Genomic DNA, 18,368 nt, shown 5'->3' with positions numbered 1-18,368 from the left:
TCACTGGAAATGGAGATGTAAATAATTCATCTGCTGGATGACACAGACTGAGGAGGGTTTCTTTGAAAAATGTATATTTTGTAATGAGAAAACTATATATGAGTACTGTTCCTTTTTTCAAGGCATAAGCACAGAAATGTTTTATTTTACTTCCTTCCTTCTTTCCTTTCTTCTTTTTCTTTTTTCAGTGGTTAACATGAGTTCTAGCCTAGCATTTGAACCATAGTGCTTGTCAACTTGTAGAATATAAATAACAAGAAACAGGCCTTTCATTTGTACAATTCTGAGGGCTCATCAGTATAGTGAGGAACTGTGTAAAGGTATACAATCAAAAGGGATTTGGGTAAGTCATACATGGGCCGTTTTAGGCAAGCACTATTCTATGTTTTGTTTTTTAAAAGCAGATAGAATTTCTTTAGTCTTTTCTGTCCTTCACAGAAATTGTTCCCTTACTGAGGACCTTCCATTGGTGATTAGGTCAGTTAATGAGTGTGCAGTTCCATCAGGTGAATAGCTCTGGGAAAAACTTGGTTCCATCTTTGTTTTCTTTAGCACAGCTTCCTGTGTTGGAGTGTTTGTTAAAGTAGGTAAATATTTTTGTGTTAAGTACTTGATGGATCTCTCCTTTGAAGCTTTGAAACCTTAAAAGAATCTAAAAACTAGCTACCGATGCCAGAAATGTTTTAGAATATATAAGGAAGCTAAATTCTGTGTTGTCTTGCAACCCGGATTTGAGAGTGGGAAGGTCACATGTGGAGGGTCAGCTACCCACCCCTCCCATTGAGAAAGTAGTTATATTTCTACATTCCCCTTGAAACATGAGTAACAGTAGAACTTCCATGTGCCATGTTTGGATTTTCAGAATTTTAGAATCTGTCTGTAAATTGCCTGTTTGAAAGAATAAGCGTCTCAGTATCATTTGCAGGCCCGTCTCCATGGAGCACTCATGGTTCATGTTTCAGCATATCTCAGTACGAGCGTGAACAGGCTTGGTATTGTGCTGTCTTTTCAAGGACACTGACGTCTAAAATGCTGTGAAGATTGGGATAGCATCTCCCTCCTGGCCAGAGGGCAGATTTACTCCTTGTCCATAAAAGTAGAAACATTTTTTCTCTCCAGGGTAAAGGGTGGGAAGATTCACTAGCAGCTCCTTTAAGAGGCTGGTGTTTGCACAGCAGAGAAGCTGACTCAGAAAAGCTGTTGTAGAGGAGTAAGGATTTGAGTCGCACTCTCCAGCACCTGGTCACATCTACATGTGGCCCAGCACAACTGTACCCAGTGTGGTGGCTGAGTTATGAGAGACCCCAACTAAAGGAATAGAGTGCATCCATCTCTGGTTTCCACACATGCCCCTAACCACTCAGTCACACTCATCACTGCGCATGTAGACACGAAAAAGTATGTGTGCCACATATATGAACACACATGTAGAACCAAAGACTGCCGTTTTTTAAGCATTGGATTCTTGAGCTGTCTCATGACCCAGTCACTGCTTACATGCCACCCACTGTCACATGACCCCACTGCTCACACATCATCCACTTGGGGTCACTAGGCTCCTATTGGAGTGCTAATGGCAGCGTCAAGTTCTCACCCTGAGAAATATCCCTGGGAATTCCTTCTAGTCTCTAGAATTACAATATTTTGTAAGTAGATTCAAACATTTAACTTGTATTTTATATTCCCAATTAATTTTTATTTGTTTCTTCAATTTAATAAGATTATTAATCTCCTTATGAACATGTGCTGTTACTTTCAGGTGGAATTAACAGTTAAATTTGTCTGCATTTAAATAAGATTGTTTTCAAGTTAGTTAATTTCAGTTCTTGTCTTTTTGTTATAACAAAATTAGCTCGTTTAAAAAAAACCCTAACAGCGAGCCCAATAATTAGCCATTATCCCTTCATACAGTTAGCGTGTCATTATCTAGTGACCTGAATGCTGTTCCTGCTCTGGAGCTCCTGTGCTCTCCTCCATTCTGTCCCTTCCCTTTGCTCTGGTAGGCATAGAATGCTTCACTCGGGCTTTGTTGGTTTGCCTATTTTTTTTTATAGCAAGATAAGATGTCTTCCTGCTTGTGTACATCTCCATCTCTCTGGAGTTCATAGGATCCACTGTGAGTGTTGGGAGAGAGAGAGAGAGAGAGAGAGAGAGATAGAGATTGATTGATTGATTGATTTTGATTGTGCTTCTCCCTGTGCTTCTCCCTGTGTTCTACGTAGAGCTGGCTTAGATACAATAATTCAAGCCTGTCTCTCACCACTGACACTCCTAGTTTGCGAGGGCAAGGACAAAAGTGTATCCAGATAGAGGATTTCTTTCTCGGGCTCTTTGAGGTACGGTGAGTGGTCCGTGGATAAGCATTCTGCCTGGAGGCTTGAGTGCCCTCTCTTCCTTGTGCCCTCCCTGGAACAAAATGCCAGTGGAACTCTCACTCCTGTGCATTATCGTTCAATCCCCACCTGCTCCACATTCGTCACCTTCCTCCCCTCTGTCACTGCAGACTCATTTCTCTTCGTTTTGACCTTTCTAAATAAAATTACACAGCACTCTCTTTATGCAGTTTTGTACTTGAAAGATTTCACTGTTGCATGTTAAATGCTTAAAGGAAAATGTTCTGACAGAGAGCCTCCTATCCAGTTTGCTCTCTCTGTGCGTGCGTGCGTGCGTGCGTGCGTGCGTGCGTGCGTGCGTGCGTGCGTGCGTGTCTGTAGTGTGTGATGACCATCTTCAGTGTAGCCGTGTAGCCGCTAACTTGATCTTTCTGGCTTGTCCTTCCCTGCCCTTTGAGTGGCAGAACAAGTTTCCTTAAGTCTGTTTTATCCTCACCATCACGTGTTGTGGCTCCTGCAGGGCCCTTGCTGCTGCCCCATTCCTCAAGTGTCTGGCCACATTGTCTGCCTTTCACTTGATAGAGGCTTCTGTACTTGGCTGGCTTTTTAAAATGGAATGGACAGAATTTTTAGCTATATTTAGAGTGAATATTGGATAAATATATTCCATTTTTTTTCCCTGAGAGCCAGAATTTGAGTTTCTTTAACACCCTTTTATAGTCTTTAATGTCATTTGCAAAAATGAAATATTTTGTGCAAGTCAGGTCATTGAGGAATTAATATATTTACCGAAATAAAGATCATTAACAAAGATTAATTTAGATTAAGAATATAGCCTTGATATAATTCTATTTATGTGAAATCTAATCTGAAAAGTTTTAGCTTTTCATGAATTATTTATGTAGTACAAAAAAATATAGACTAATTAAGAAAAGAGGAGAGAACTCCCAAGGATGGGAATGAGTCCGAGGGAGGAATAGCCTTGTAACCTTTAAATCTGCTGTTTAATTACAGAACCTTTTGGCTGAAAAGGTGGAGCAGCTGATGGAATGGAGTTCCAGGCGCTCGATCTTCCGAATGAATGGCGACAAGTTCCGAAAGTTTGTAAAAGCCCCACCGCGGAACTACTCCATGATCGTCATGTTCACTGCTCTGCAGCCTCAGAGGCAGTGCTCTGTGTGCAGGTAATTGGTGTGCGCAAGACCTCGAGAGAAGCCGTTGCCTAGCATAGACTCAGAGTGAGGTAGTCGGATATAAGAAAACCCAGCAAGTCTTAGCGTAAGATGAACTGAGAAGTGGGCTGTAAATGAGGTTGGTGACCAGTGTCACAAGTGTTGTTAGAACTGACTTGTGATCATCATGTCTAACTTTTCTGTCTTAACAGATCAGGAGGCAATCGCTGTGGTCTGTGAAGTAGTTCTCTCCTGTACTGTCTTTAAAATATTTTAAAGAAGGGAATTCTTTTTTCCTGGGCAAGTCTCTGTTACTTGGCATCTCTGTGGCAGAATATTTGAGAACAAGCAATAGAAAGTAGGGACAGATTAATTTCAAGTCAGGCTTTCAGAGATTATAGTTTATTTTCAACTGGTTTTATGTTTTTGGGGCCTGTCGTAGAAAGGAGGCGGTCCAAAGCAAATCAGGGACCCAGGGCTGAGGTAAAATTTTCATGCATACATCAGGAATCATCTTCTTCACATAAGAAACCACCTCCTAATTGCCTATTCAGCTCTGGATTTATCAGGGGGTTAAGATACATCACACTGTACATGTGTACACACACTTGTGAATTTATGAGCATTCATGGCCCAGTAACTTCTCACTATTACCAGCAGCTGCATACCTAATGCTGTCAACATAGAGACCTGGAGGACATACTCAAACCATAGTTTCCTGTGTATGGTTTCTCCAGCATCTTCTAGAAGTCATACCTTGCAAAACTATAATACCACATTGTAAGCAAATATTTGCCATTGATCTGTCAAGATACAGAGGGGTTAAATCACCATTCTTTTTTACAGCCTTATCCACTCCATATTTCACTCTGTGCCTTGAATTTGGAAGCTAGCTAATTGACTTCCCATTTGTATAATTTTGTTATATCAAGAATGTTATGTAAATTTAATCATTGTAGAACCTTTTGGAATTGTCCTTCCTTTTGAGTTAGCATAATTCCTTCAAACGCCACCCGAGTTGTTGCATCTGCCAACAGCTTGTTCTTTTTATTACTGAGTAATAATTTCATAGTGCAGATGTTCTGCAGTTTATCAGTATGTCTGGGCTAGGCCACAGGCACACTGCTTTGCAAAATTACCTTTAGGTTTGTCTCAGGTACATGGGAATTACTTGGAAACAAATGAATTTCAAAAGAGATTTGATCCCCTTTTCAAGTTTTATATATTAAAAAGATATCTGGTTTAATTCTAAGCCCAAAACATTTACTATCACAACCATTGTTGATTTGGCATATTAAGCTTGTTCACCTAAAACAACTGAACATTTTCTTCTTTCTTCTTTTTCTTTCTTTTTTTTTTTTTTGACTTGTTTATTTTTATGAGTACACTGTAGCTGTTTTCAGATACAGCAGAAGAGGGCATCAGATCCCATTACAGATGGTTGTGAGCCACCATGTGCTTGCTGGGAATTCAACTCAGGACCTCTGGAAGAGCAGTCAGTGCTCTTAACCACTGAGCCATCTCTCCAGCCCCACAACTGAACATTTTCATAATGGCTAGTGATGATTAATGTCTTTTTATATGCTTTTTAAATCTTGGACATCATATTTTTTTTGTTTGTCATCTAGATACTTTCAATGAAATACCTGTTTGTGTCTCTTGTCTGTAGCTAATGGATTGTTCCCTCTGAGTTACAGACAATTGTGTGTGTGTGTGTGTGTGTGTGTGTGTGTGTGCGCGCGCGCGCTGTATATGTATGTAGCCCACTGCATATGTAGCTGAGGCTAACCTGAGACTAGCTGTGTGCCCTTGGCTGGCTTTGCATTTGCAGCCTACTGTCCAGGACTGCCGGCGTGTCTCCAGGCCTTATTGTATATCCCTGCATTGTGAAACGGGCCTCAAAGGGTGTTGGAGACACTTTGAGATGTCATCCTTTCACCAGTGTTATGCTGGATGATTTCAGCACTGCTATTTTAATATTTTACAATTCTTTATATTCTTTAAAAAGTTCCTAGTACTTTTTCAAAAATCTATGGTCTCTATTTTGAGACATTGCTGTCTTTTCCTTGTCTTTAAGGAAGGTGAAGTTTCTGGTGGCCCCAAGTCCTAGTTACACTTACAGTTGCCAGCAGACAGGCTGGTCACTGAGCTTTGGAGCTCCCTTAAGTCCTTCACAATCGTCCTGCTCTTCTTCACAGCCAGTTCACTTTCAAATTACAGAATTTAATTCTCACCTCCCTCCTGGTTAATGGCAAAGACCTTGACCAAATAAAATTGTTAATTGTGACTGTTCAGTACAATTCTCAGCTCCCTTAAGCATTAGCTCCAAACTTCCTTTGCTAAATCACTATGTAGAGAATATTCTCGTAATTGCTCAGATGTGTTCTTGCACATAGTTTGTCATCTCCAGGACCTATTTTCTAGGAACAAAGCAACTTCTTTTAAAGGTGTTATTAGGGATCAGTAGATTTTAAAAAATCAAATTAAAGGAAAGCAAAGACCTTCGTTTTAGAATCAAGCAAAGTTTATATATAAATACAATCATGATGATATGTTAGAGATTAATGTAGTATTATTGTACTTCAATTGAAACATAGTAAATTACAGATATATTTTGAAAAGTCATTAACTGGCTATATGTATATGTGTATATACACACATGAGCATACAAACATGTTTATGTTTTGTGTTGATATATACACACACACATACACATGTATGCATACATGTACATATGACTCTTCTGAAAGGTATATGCAATAAAATCCATGTTATAGATGACATTAAAGCTGAGAGATTAGCTAATTTTTCTGAGCTCATGTAGCCAGGGTGAGCATCTGTGACCTAAGAGGTATTAGCATGAAGCTCTCCGGGAGTGCATGCATTCATCATTGAGCTTGTCCTGTGGATTGTAACTTGTGTCTTGCTTTTGCATATCTAAGATATCACTCTTTTGGGATCTAGATGCATAACCAGCACTTCCTAAACTGATAGTCCTGGAAGCCTTGCCCTAAGGCAGCAGCTCTGAAGGTCCCATGTTTAGTGTTCCGAGCAGAACTCACTGTATTTCTTATTTACTCTAGTGAAGTCACTTGTAGGATTGGGTTCTCAATTAGCAGATAAGATGAAAACTATTCATGAATTACATTTTGCTTGCATGTTAACTAAACCCACTGTAACTGGTTTGGAGATTTCATTCCTGAGAGCTTTATTTAGCTCTTGAGTTTCACTCAATTGCTTACCTCCTTGAATAAGGTATTTCACTTTGTCACAGACTAGAAAGTCCCCTTGCATTCATCTTTTCTCTCTCTCCTGGTTTAGTTGATACAGAGAAATATTTTAGACTTTAGGGAAAACATTAACTAATTTCAAAGTAGAAACAGCATTGTAGTAACTACTTCAGCAGTTTAATTTTATGTTGAAGGCATCTGGTGTCAGGTCAGTCTATTGGTGGTCTGTCTCTGAGTTTCTTTGTCAGGTTGCCTGTTCCAGCTCTTTACTGCTTGCTCTACCTATCACTGATAGATCTGGTACTGTAGAATGTTCCTGATCTCGGTTCCGTTTTTTTGAATTCTGCATTTAAGGTCTTGCTTTAATCCCTGATCTCTACCCTGATTGTAATTTCAGACATACAAGAAATTGGGACAGTAGAATATTTGAAATCAGTGTTACTTGTTACAAAGGTTTTACAAAATCTTTGCCAGAGATTTTACAACTTACCACTTTTGATTTTGTTCTCTTTCAAATAAAAGTTGAAGACATCAGGAGAGGCATCTGCACTGTTCAGTCAGTGCTATGCCTAAACTTGGTAGAAGGCTTTTTTTTTCCCACTTGTTTTTGCCAGTTTTTTTTTCTTATTTCAACACATCTTCTATTTAGAAAAAAAAGGCAGGAAAAATCAACAATTCTGCCACATAAGAGGACCACTGTTGACATTTTATTTCAGTTCCAGTTGCATCCATTTGCCTGTCCAGAAATGTACTCACAGTCCAGTTGTCCCCTCTTCCCGTTCCACCCTCCCATGGTTCCTCGTCCCATTTCCCTGCCACCAGTCCTCCACACTCCCATGGGCCTCAAGTCTCGATGTTTAAGCGTGTCTTCTCTCGCTGAGACCAGATCTGGCAGTCCTCCGCTGTATGTGTGTCGAGGCCTCGTACCAGCTCGTGCATGCTGCTCAGGGTCTGAGAGAGCTCAGGGGACCAGGTTAGTTGAGACTGCTGGTCTTTCTTTGGGGTCTCCCTCCTCCTCAGCTTCTTCCAGCCTTTCACTAATTCAACCACAGGGTTCCCTGTGTTCAATGGTTGGGTGTAAGTATCTGTATCTGTCTAACTCAGCTGCTTGCTGGTCGTCTCAGAAGGCAGCCAGGGCAGGCTACTTACTATCTGCAAGCATACCATAGCTTAGAGCCTCCCCTTGAGATGGATCCCAAGTTGCACGTGGGTGGGAATGGGGAAGGGGGAGAGGAAGAGGGAACAGGATCAGGTATAGGGGGGAGAGAGGGGAGAAGCCCTGGGTGCCAGCAGAATGAATGGAAATATGCAGCCTCAGGGTTGGGGTGGGTGCGAGGTGGAGGACCCTCTAGAAAGTACAACAGACCTGGGAGGTGAGAGACTCTCAGGACTCAAAGGGAAGGTCCCTAGATGAAATGTCCTACAGTGGGGAACTTGTAGAGTCCACCTCCAGTAGAAAGACAAGGCATTAAGTGAAGGGATGGGGTTGCTGTTCACAGTCAAAAGCTGTGACCCAGAATTGTTCCTGTCTAAAAGAACTATAAGGACAAAAATGGAGAAGAAACTAAGGGAAAGGAAGGCCAGTGGCCAGCTCAACTTGGTAGAGGGCTTTTAAGATGAAGCCACCCATACATAGTCTGAGGCCTCTTTCTAGTGTCTCTTGACCTAGTCAGTGTTGATCTGTTCATGTGATTGTTATACCTGTTAGTTTCTTTTACTTTGTCATTCTCACGTGTTACTTGATTTTTTTTTGTTTTAATGACATTGACATTTAAATAAGAAAGAAAAAGGGAATCTAAGACCCCTTTGCAAATAATTTCCCATGCATTATTTTCTTGCAATTAGATTCCGGATTTTTTCTGTTTGTTTGTTTGTATAGGAGTGACATAAAGGTCATTCATGTATTCTCACAGATATGGATTGAAATGGAGAAAAAGAAAAAACTACTGGACAAATCACGGATCAGAAGAGCATCACCTATATTCAGTCTCAACACTGGGGTCTCCACAACCTACCATTATATGCCCCTTGATATGACATGAGAATACATGAATGACCTTTATGTCAACTTTCACCTGTCTCTTACATTCTTTTGAGTTTTATTCCATTAATTTTTACCCTGGTATTTGTTGTTCATTTCTGTTGGTTTTAGGTTTGACTGATTCCTTTGACTACTTTTGTACAAGGGCTTTTGCTGTATCCTACAGATTATAATATCCTGTGTTTCCATTTGCTTCTGTAAACATTTTCCTACTCATCTGATTTAAGAATCCACTTAGTAATCAAGCATGTATGGTTCAATTTCCATTTGTTTATATTGTTTCTGTAGTTTCTCTCACTGCTTATTTCTTATTATATTTTGATACAATCTGGTAAAATATAGGACATTATTTCATATATATTTCGTTTTTTAGAGACAGTTCCAATTCTATGAACTTATGAAAATAGTGTATTCTTAGTGAATGTATAATGTAATCTGTATATGACTACTAATACCATGTTATTTGTAGTATAGTTTAAGAATACGGTTTGTTGACTTTTTTTCCCATGTACTACACTGTGATGGTCTCCTTTCCCAGATGCAGTGGAATGCCCCTGCTCAGCTCAGGCTCCTGATCCTCTAAAGCTAGCCATGCCCATCTGTGCCAGGGATCTTAGGAAAGTAAGCTCCACTGTGATCCATATCCCTGAACTAGATCCCACTGTATTTGTTTTCCGGGAGATGTCTTCAGTGACATTCCTCCAGTGCCCCAGAGGTCACATGATAGATGCTGTCCAGGACATCATGGCAGCCCTGGGTGAGACAAATGAAATGAGCAGCAAGGCTCTGGCCTTCACAAGATTACAGGGCTTCCAGTACCGAGCTGCTGTGGGTGCAGTACGGATGTGCTTTCTCACCGTGTCCCAATTGCCAGAGTTGTGGAGTCTCTCAGGTCACTGACTGTCCTGTACTGAACTGTCTGCATCCCGTCATCCCCACACCACACTGAGCTCCTTTGAATTTGAACTGAAAAATGCTGCTTACTTTTAACTCCTCCTTCTCTTTGTCCTCTTTTACTTTTCAGAGGGGTCATAATAATATAGCATTTTCTTTATGTTTATAACTCATTTTATTTATGTTTTTATAGTATAAAGACTTTTTAGTTATTATTAATTGACTTATGATTTCACAGTGCTATGTAATTTTCAACTTATAGTTGTATTCTTTGGACATAAAGTTGAAGTCTGAACATAAATCTGAAAGTACTTTGTAGAGATTATCATGGCAAGATGGTGGTGGTGATGTATGTGGTGGTGATGATGGTGATCATGCTGCTGCTGCTGCTGCTGCTGCTGCTGCTGCTGCTGCTGGTGGTGGTGGTGGTGGTGGTGGTGGTGGTGGTGGTGGTGGTGGTGGTGGTGGTGGTGGTCATGGGCACAGTGAGCTAGAACTCAAGGCTTGGTGTACTTTTGTGCCTAGAAGAATTTTTTCAAATGAAATGAGAGATTATATTGGTGACAAAATAAATTTCAATGTTGAAAAATTGATGTAACGATTATAGAAATAGATAGAGGAGAAGAGTGGTTTATTACTTCTCTCCTGCTTGTGAGGTTTTAACTGAAGTGATGTGATTTCACTTAAAAGTAAAGTCCTGGTAGCTGCTGTCGAGCATTCAAAATGAAGACTGGAGGTTCTACATTTTGATCTCTAAAGTTATAGATACTTTTTATAATACGTCAGTCATACTTGAGCATCTGTATTTAATTTCTGTAAGTTTAAGTTATATTAATTAATGCACTTAATAAAATTCTATTTTCTTGGCCTTACTGTGTAAGTAATTTAAAAGAATCTTGATTCTCCAATGTTGACTTATATTGTCCAGTACTGTTTTGGAAGATTGTTGTCTCTTTTGGGAACATATGGTGAAAGTGTTGAGTTATCCCTTTTTTCTATTAGACTCATAACCAAGGTAGACAGAAAAGAAATTGCTTTCTTTAGATAAGACTAGCTCACAGAGTTTGCAGTTTGGTTATGTCGTAATTCCATTCTGTAAGTGCTAAGGGTGTCTCACTGTTCCTAGGTTGTAAAAGCAAGGTGGCTAATGCTGACACGTTGAAGCCTTTCTGGGACTTGGGGTTCTGTGATTTGTAGTAGTGGACTGGGAGCTACTGACATCTCTCAGTGGATCTGTAATGATCTCACTGATAGGTAGCTCTGACCTGGCACTGCAGCTCTACAGCAAGGAAGTCCTCTCACCTTACGAGGGGGTCTAGGAAACCGGCATTTTGTTTATTTCAGACTTTGCTTCAGGCACTCTTCCTTTTCTCCTTTGCCAGTTTTTTCTGTATCCTATTTGCTGAAGTGAATAAACAAACAAATATATAAATTTTTCCCATGGCTATGCCTGTATCCTGGATTTGTGAAATCATTTAGCAAATTATGTGTATCTGTTTTGGTGATTCCCAGTGTGAAAACATTCAGTAAATATGAACTACTTATCAGTATTTTTGGCAGTTAGCTACATTTTGTGGGTTTTTTTTGTTTGTTTGTTTTTTGTTTTGTTTGTTTTTTTGAAACAGGGCTTCACTGTGTAGTCCCTTTATGTGAACCAGGGTGTAGACTAGTCTGGCCTCAAACGCACAGATATTTGCCTGCCTCTGACTCCTTAGTTGAGTGTTGGGGTTAACAGTGTAGACCATCATGCTGGCATATATGTTTTAATAGTCACTGTAGTTTTTATTTAAATTTTAACATAACAGTTTTATTTCCCTGCCTAAGAATATTGAATGGAAATGAGAGAATAAAACTTTGTAGTGTTCACTATGGGGTTTGGTATTACTACGGTAGTTCAAAATTCATTTCCTGAGATGATAATTTGTCTTTTAACCAGTACCTATGGTTTCTGATAGTTGGGATGTCAAGTATTTAGCTGGATATTGGAGGAACCATGATCAGACACATCTGACTAGTTTTTTATTTCAGAACAGACTTGAAATTCTGGACACTTGCACAGTTCTTAAACTGGTATTTACCTGAACTCTTAAGTATCAAGAAGGAAAGCAGAGAGAGTGATGAGAAGACCTTATTATTATTTATTATTATTTTATTCTAGTTATTATTTTGAATAACAGATACCATATTTGGAAAGGGATTGAGAAAGTTACTAAGATATGCAGAATGTCTGGAAATTAATCTGCCATGCTTATATGCTCTTGTTATTGGATTGGTTATTTGATATGTTTCTAGTGTGTTATGTCATGCGTGCCCTCTAGGTATAGGAAGTTTAGGACATAGACAAAGGACTCGTTGAAACACCCTGTCACTCATACAGTCGGCTTATAGAGGGGAACTGAAGACTTTGACATTCAGTACAGAGTGAGAGGAGAATGATCTGTGGAAGACTCGTGAAACCTCAGCTTTTAAGCTAGTTGTTGGGAAACCTACTTTATATCGTCCTTTGTAACTTACCTAGGCATATGACATGCTTCATTGTGCCTTCACCTCTTAGCAACCTTCTGGGAGTGAGTGCTCCTTGTCACACAGGAGGATGACATTTTGTCTAGGTTTGTACATCCAGAACTACAGGGCTTGTACTCAAGTCCAGATCTTGAGACTCAAATGAGACTGCAGTGTGTGACTACTCTCACAGCACTTGGTAGGTGTCAGTGTTGTAGTTTCATGTTCATTTATGGGAAGTCATAATTCTGTACACTGATTTTCCTTTGAACATAGACTAAACTATTGACCTCTGAGGGTACAACCCACACTGGGTCATGTGAAAAGCCTCCCTTGCCCCAGGCACTCCTTTATGCTACTTTGTTGATGCTTCTCTGTGTATAAATAACTGGAAAATTGGAGTAAAAATGCATATTACACACACGTTGCAAAACCAATTATCGAAATTCTTGGCTAACAAGATGACGTGTACTAAGGGTGACTCTGAGATTTAAAAACATTTTTATACATATATCCAAAGATGTAGTTACAGCCTCTCTCCAACTGAGCTTGAGTTCCTCTTGTTACAGTTCTTTCTTACTGTGTAAGTTGTTTCATTTCTGTTGTTTATATTTCTCCTATGAACAAGGATAGAGTCAGTATGGGTATCAAAGCCTTACTCCAAAGCAAAACCAGAGATATATATCTATCAGACACAAGAAATCTTTTGTAGCCGTGTTTGCACATTCTCCATGTAAACTCGGATTAAAGCAGTAACCATGCCACAGCTGGGTTACTAGTTACCTGTGTGGCTGGCCCATTTGTTTATGTGACACAGATAGAAATGTATCCGAGAAGAGCAATTTGGCCAATGGCAGAAAGTGTGGCAGAGCACACAGCTCATGTCATGTAGCAGGGGACCCAGAGAGCAGGGAGGACTGCTCATGGGCTTCCTGCTTCTTCCCTGTTATACTGCTCTGGTCCCTGGTCTCTGGGATAATACAACTCACATTCAAGGTGTGTCTTCCTTTATTTTGCTTGTGTTTCTTGAGGCAGGATTTCAATCTGTGGACTTAGCTATCCTAGGACTCATTAAGTAGACCAGGTTGTCCTGCAGCTCCTAGTGAACCTCCTGGCTCTGTTTCCAGAGTGCTGGCATTAAATGTGTGCTATCACACCTACCTGGACCTTTTCTCTAAGTATACTTATGGGAATACCATTATAAATTCATCTGAAGTATGGCTACTAGCTATTTAAGCATCCCCATGCACTGACTAAGATTAACAATCACAGTGAGTATGTCATCATTAAAATTTGTATTATTTTTGACTTGTTCACTGATTGTTTTCTACCTGTAATTTAAATACTATATTTCTAGAAGGTATTGAAGTATCTTGAGACAAGTAACTATTTCTTAGTTCTTTCAGACATCAAAATAATTCATCTGTTGCTTTAGTCATTTTGTCCTCTTCATTATTTATATATATATATATATATATATATATGTGTGTGTGTGTGTATGTATGTATGTATGTATATATATATATAAAATCATTCTCTGAATCAAACATACGGACTTAAAAAGAATGCTTGGTGAGCGAGTAGTACATCAATTTGTTTGGTACTTGTATGCTACTCATCTTGGCATCCACAGTTAAGCATTTCTGTTACTCAGCTGTTTGTACTACTCATGTATATATTATATTTTTATACACTTCTGATTTGGGGATATATACATATTTGAATCATGTTTTTCCTGTTGTTTTCACTATTTATTTTGATAAAGGAAGACAACACGGATATACAAGAAATGCAGAGTTGGCATAGTCACAGACATGCAAACCTTTATGGTTTGATGCTTGTTCTAAAAGACGTTGTGTAGTATCCCATACAAGAGTGTTTAGAGCTTGGCTCGGGGAAAAAGTGACTGGATTATAGCAGCTGTGATTTCATGAATGGATTCAAAATTTATATAGGTACTTGGTAGGATTGTAGTATTGTAAACCTAATTGGAGAAAATATGTCACTAAGAGTTTGGCCTTCAAAATATGTGCAGACTTGCCTCTTCCACTTTCTGGACTCTGCTTCTGGCCACCTTGAGGAGAACAACCTCTTTACATGTTCCTATCATCATCTTACTCTTCTTGTCCTCAGGCTCAAAGCAATGCATAGTCAGCGTGCAGAGAGTAAATATGCCCTCTAACATGGCTGTAGTAGTTTTAGTGAGACGCAGCGTAACACCTCGGCCAGCTTAGCACAACTAAGTTACAAGCTGTCTAAAATGTCATTTAGTGTTTCCTTATTCTCTCAACGATAATACCAGAATCTTCAGTAGGCAAGTTGGCTTCAAATCTGTGCAAATCACTGTAGAAATTATTTGAGGTTCTATGAAGACATACTTTGAAATAACTAGGTAATATATGTTTATGTATATGTAATTCATCATAAATGCATAACTATGAAGGCATACTCTTAATATGAATCTAATGTTATAAAGAAGACTACTTTTTAAAATGTTCCTTAAAATGCTATAAAGATAAAAATTACATTCATCTTGGGAAATACATTAAATATATAGAATTATAGATGAGTTAATAATCCTTTTTAGTTCTACATAACCTTTAAGAAAGTGTATAATGTAAAAAATTATAGCATTTGAATTAAATGATTTTTTTTCTTGTTCTCTAATAAAAAAAAATGGAGAAAATTTAATACAAGAGATTTAACAGAACAGTGCCCCGTGGTTATTTCTTAACATTACTAGCTCCTTCTCATGCAGCTTGGGTGCCCTCTTCAGGCTCCATATGTACATATTAGAACAGTTCATATGTTTCTTCCAGTCCTGTGTGTGGGATGGATCCCCCCACCACAGAGAGAAGGTGCTTTTAACAGTGTAGTTATTTATTTGTGTGCTCCTGGTGTTTGTGGGTTTTGCTTTGAATTTTGAATGGCAGCAAGGCCTCAAGTGTGCTAATCACCAGTAACACTATTCGTGTGTGTGCTTAGTGCAAGCTGACAGACATGCTAGGTCCACTTGATTTCTTTCTTTTCTTTTCTTTCCCTCCTCCCCTCCCTCCCTCCCTCCCCCCCCCCTCCCTCCCTCCCTCCCTCTCTCTCTCTCTCTCTCTCTCTCTCTCTCTCTCTTTCTTTCTTTCTTTCTTTCTTTCTTTCTAAGAGATAGATTTGTCCATTGGCCCTATTGTTGCCCAGGACACCCAAAGAAGAGAAAGCATCTCTTTGTTTTGCCAATATGAACTTTGCTCAAAGTTTTGTATTTGAACTCACCAATTGTAATTTGCTTTGACTTTCATGGAATCCTTTATTCAAAGTAGAAATATTTCCAAAGCTTTGTCTTAGTATGTTTTTCCTCTTGCTGTGATAAATACCCTGATGACAAAGTAAGCCAGAAAGGGTTCCGTTTACAGTTTGAGGCTATTCTCCACAGTTGTAGGGATCACGAGGTAGTATGATCTTGAAGCAGCTTATTACTTTGTATAAAAGTCAAAAGCAGAAAGCACCTAATGGCCTGCATGCCATGCTGAACTCACTCTGTTGTGGTTTGAATGACAGTGGTTCCCATAGGCTCCTATGCTTGCATACTGAGTCCTTATACAGTAAGTGTATGGGAAGGAGTAGGAAGTATGGCTTGGAGGAGGTGTGTCACTAGAAGTGGGCTGTGAGCCTTCAAAACCCCATGCTGCTGTGCCCAGTTTCTCTCCCTCCCCTCCTCACCCCCACCCCCATTCCTGTTGCTTATGAATCTGAACATTAAGTTCTCAGCTACAGCCATGCTTGTTTGCTTCCTGCCATGATGATCATGGGTTAACCCTTTGAAACTAAACAAACCTCCAGTTAAATGCTTTCTATACCTCGCTTGGTCATGGAGTCTCTTCACTGCAGTAGAACAGTGATTAGGATACTTCCCTTTTCATCAGTCCCCAGCCCAGTCCAGGAAATGGTGCTGCTCACATCGAGGGGGAGTCTACGTATCTTCATTAGCCCAGTGAGGAAAATCCCTCACAGGCATGTCTACAGACACACTTCCTACTTCATTCCTTACTGACAGCGTCTTCCCGGGTAATTCTACTTTGTATGAAGTCTACAACCAAAACTAACCATCTGAGGTTGAACAGAAATATTAGTTGGATGCTCTGGCTTTCTAGAATCCAAAGAAGTGTGTATTCAAAATAGGTCACCTGATTATATATTAGTAACCTGTGTTTTCCTAACTCGACCATTTCCAATGGCTCCAGACATTTCTCACAATCTCACTCTCCCTGTCACGTGATTGTCAGACACAGTGCAAATGCTGTTTTGCAAAATGTGCTTCCTTTTAAAACCGCTGGAGCTGGTTGCTGTTTATAGAATGAACACAGTCCTATTTATCCCTTAGCCATTTTGTTTTGTCTAATATGAAGCCTAGATTCTCTTGAACATAGGGACATTTGAGACTAACTTGTGTATGTTGTTTCTGTTGTCTTCCTGTCTTTCCCTGTTTGATTTGCTCATAAATGGAGTCATTTAGTTAGGCCTCTTCTTTCTGCATCTTTCCAGCCCCCCACAATTTCAGTCCACTTTCTCCCATCTTATGCATGCAAGTGTAAGGCACAGCTAAGACTTGGTTCATATTTATGTGCTGTCATTGCATGCATGTCTGTTTCTTCCCAAGGCCTCTTCAGGTAGACAGTATTAGTCGTATGTTACTGCAACATCTACTTAAAATACCAAGTATAAATCTCTTTGTGTTCTCAAGTCCACATTTGCCTATAAAACTGACATTAGCGTGTCTCTCAATAATTTGTTCATTATAATGTTTGAGTCATAAATAGTATTCATTTGCCAAGTAGCATAGAATGCTTTAACCCAGTTAGGGCCTCTTGTTGATGGTTTGTTCTATTGAAGATAGTACAGCTTGGAGTTGATCTGTAATAAGACTGGTCACAGTGTCTCTGCTGTTATGACATTGTCCTTTAGCCCCATTGTATGATGTAGTTATGTATTATAGTAATAAAGTGAACCAAGTTATTATTTCATTGAAACCAATATAAATGAGAAAAAATATAGTGTTTTCAATGTTATTCCCCCAAAGGCCCTAAATCTCATGAAATAAATCTAAGTTGCCATTTAGTCACATACCAGAATTGAGAGTCTCTAATGTGGAAAATGCATCTTAAAAAGTATTTATGATGTACTGATGAGGTAGGAAAGTGTATTATTCATCATCTAACAGCAAACCTTAATGAAACTTCCAGGTTCTAGTTAGTGGACAGTCAGTACTCCCGAATAGAACAGCTAATGCACAGCCAGTAAATCCTTCTGCACTTTAGTCAAGGGTTTCTGTCATAGTCAGTGGCCCCAGCAAGTACTACAAATGTAGACTCGAGGTGCGGTGCAACAGAAGTGGTAGGTTTTGTACTGACTTTTGAAGAAAGAATGGGCATTCTAAACAAAATAATTAATGTACGTTGTAGGAGTGGCTGTGGCATTTTCGTGAAATAGAACAAAGATGGCATGTGCATGGCTCTGGTGCGGAGGATCTTTTGCATAGGATTTTGTAATGGAATTACAGTGACTACTAGGAAACTAGACAAGTGAAATGACGGGAAAAAAAATGTCACAGCAGAGGGAGCTCACCTTTAATTCATTGGTTTTTAACAGACTTTTAAAAGGCTTCAGAGAACTTGAATTTACCTGATAGTTTGTGTTTGCATAAGATCTGTTTAAGGAAAGCTTCTTGAAGTTAGTGATTTTGCATTTGTCATTTGTACATTGTTTTGCAAGTCATAGATTTGTGGATTGAATTAATTATACATATATGCATATTTGATAGACTCTGATATACCTGGACCAACTTGTAACATAAGCTAAGGAAATATGACGTCGTTGTTATTGGAAATTTTACCATAAGCTGTTATGTTCCAACAAATATCGGGAAATCAAAAATATGATTTGATCCCCACTTATTATATTTTATATTGTGCATTCTCATTTTATAAGATGTCATTATCACAAGAATGCAAGTTGTTAATGGTTGTATATTTTCCTCTGTTTGATTTTTATAACAATGGTTTTTAAACAAAATAATTGAATAATAAACCTTGTTTCTGTCATTGATCCTGCATCTGCTATTTACAGACAGGTGCCAGAGCCTGTTTTTATTGCTCCCTTATATACTTTTTAGGATTTGATGGTCCTGTATGTCTACCTATTAATAATA

At 39.2% G+C, this 18,368-nt stretch overlaps 1 protein-coding gene across 3 annotated transcripts in view; it reads left to right on the top strand.

Annotated features, from left to right (window-relative positions):
• The window catches only part of Tusc3 (tumor suppressor candidate 3), a 142,018-nt gene that overhangs the window by 46,616 nt on the left and 77,034 nt on the right, over window positions 1-18,368 (top strand). For all 3 annotated transcript variants that reach the window (XM_032919426.1, XM_032919424.1, XM_032919425.1), the window contains exon 2: window positions 3,348-3,517. In XM_032919426.1, coding sequence (XP_032775317.1) covers window positions 3,348-3,517 — 170 coding nt within the window. The remainder of the gene's footprint in view (window positions 1-3,347; window positions 3,518-18,368) is intronic.

This window comes from Rattus rattus, chromosome 13, assembly GCF_011064425.1.
Source record: "Rattus rattus isolate New Zealand chromosome 13, Rrattus_CSIRO_v1, whole genome shotgun sequence".
Classification (NCBI taxonomy): Eukaryota; Metazoa; Chordata; class Mammalia; order Rodentia; family Muridae; genus Rattus; species Rattus rattus.
The sequence above is the reverse complement of the archived record's forward strand: the minus strand, read 5'-3'. Positions and strand labels throughout refer to the sequence as shown.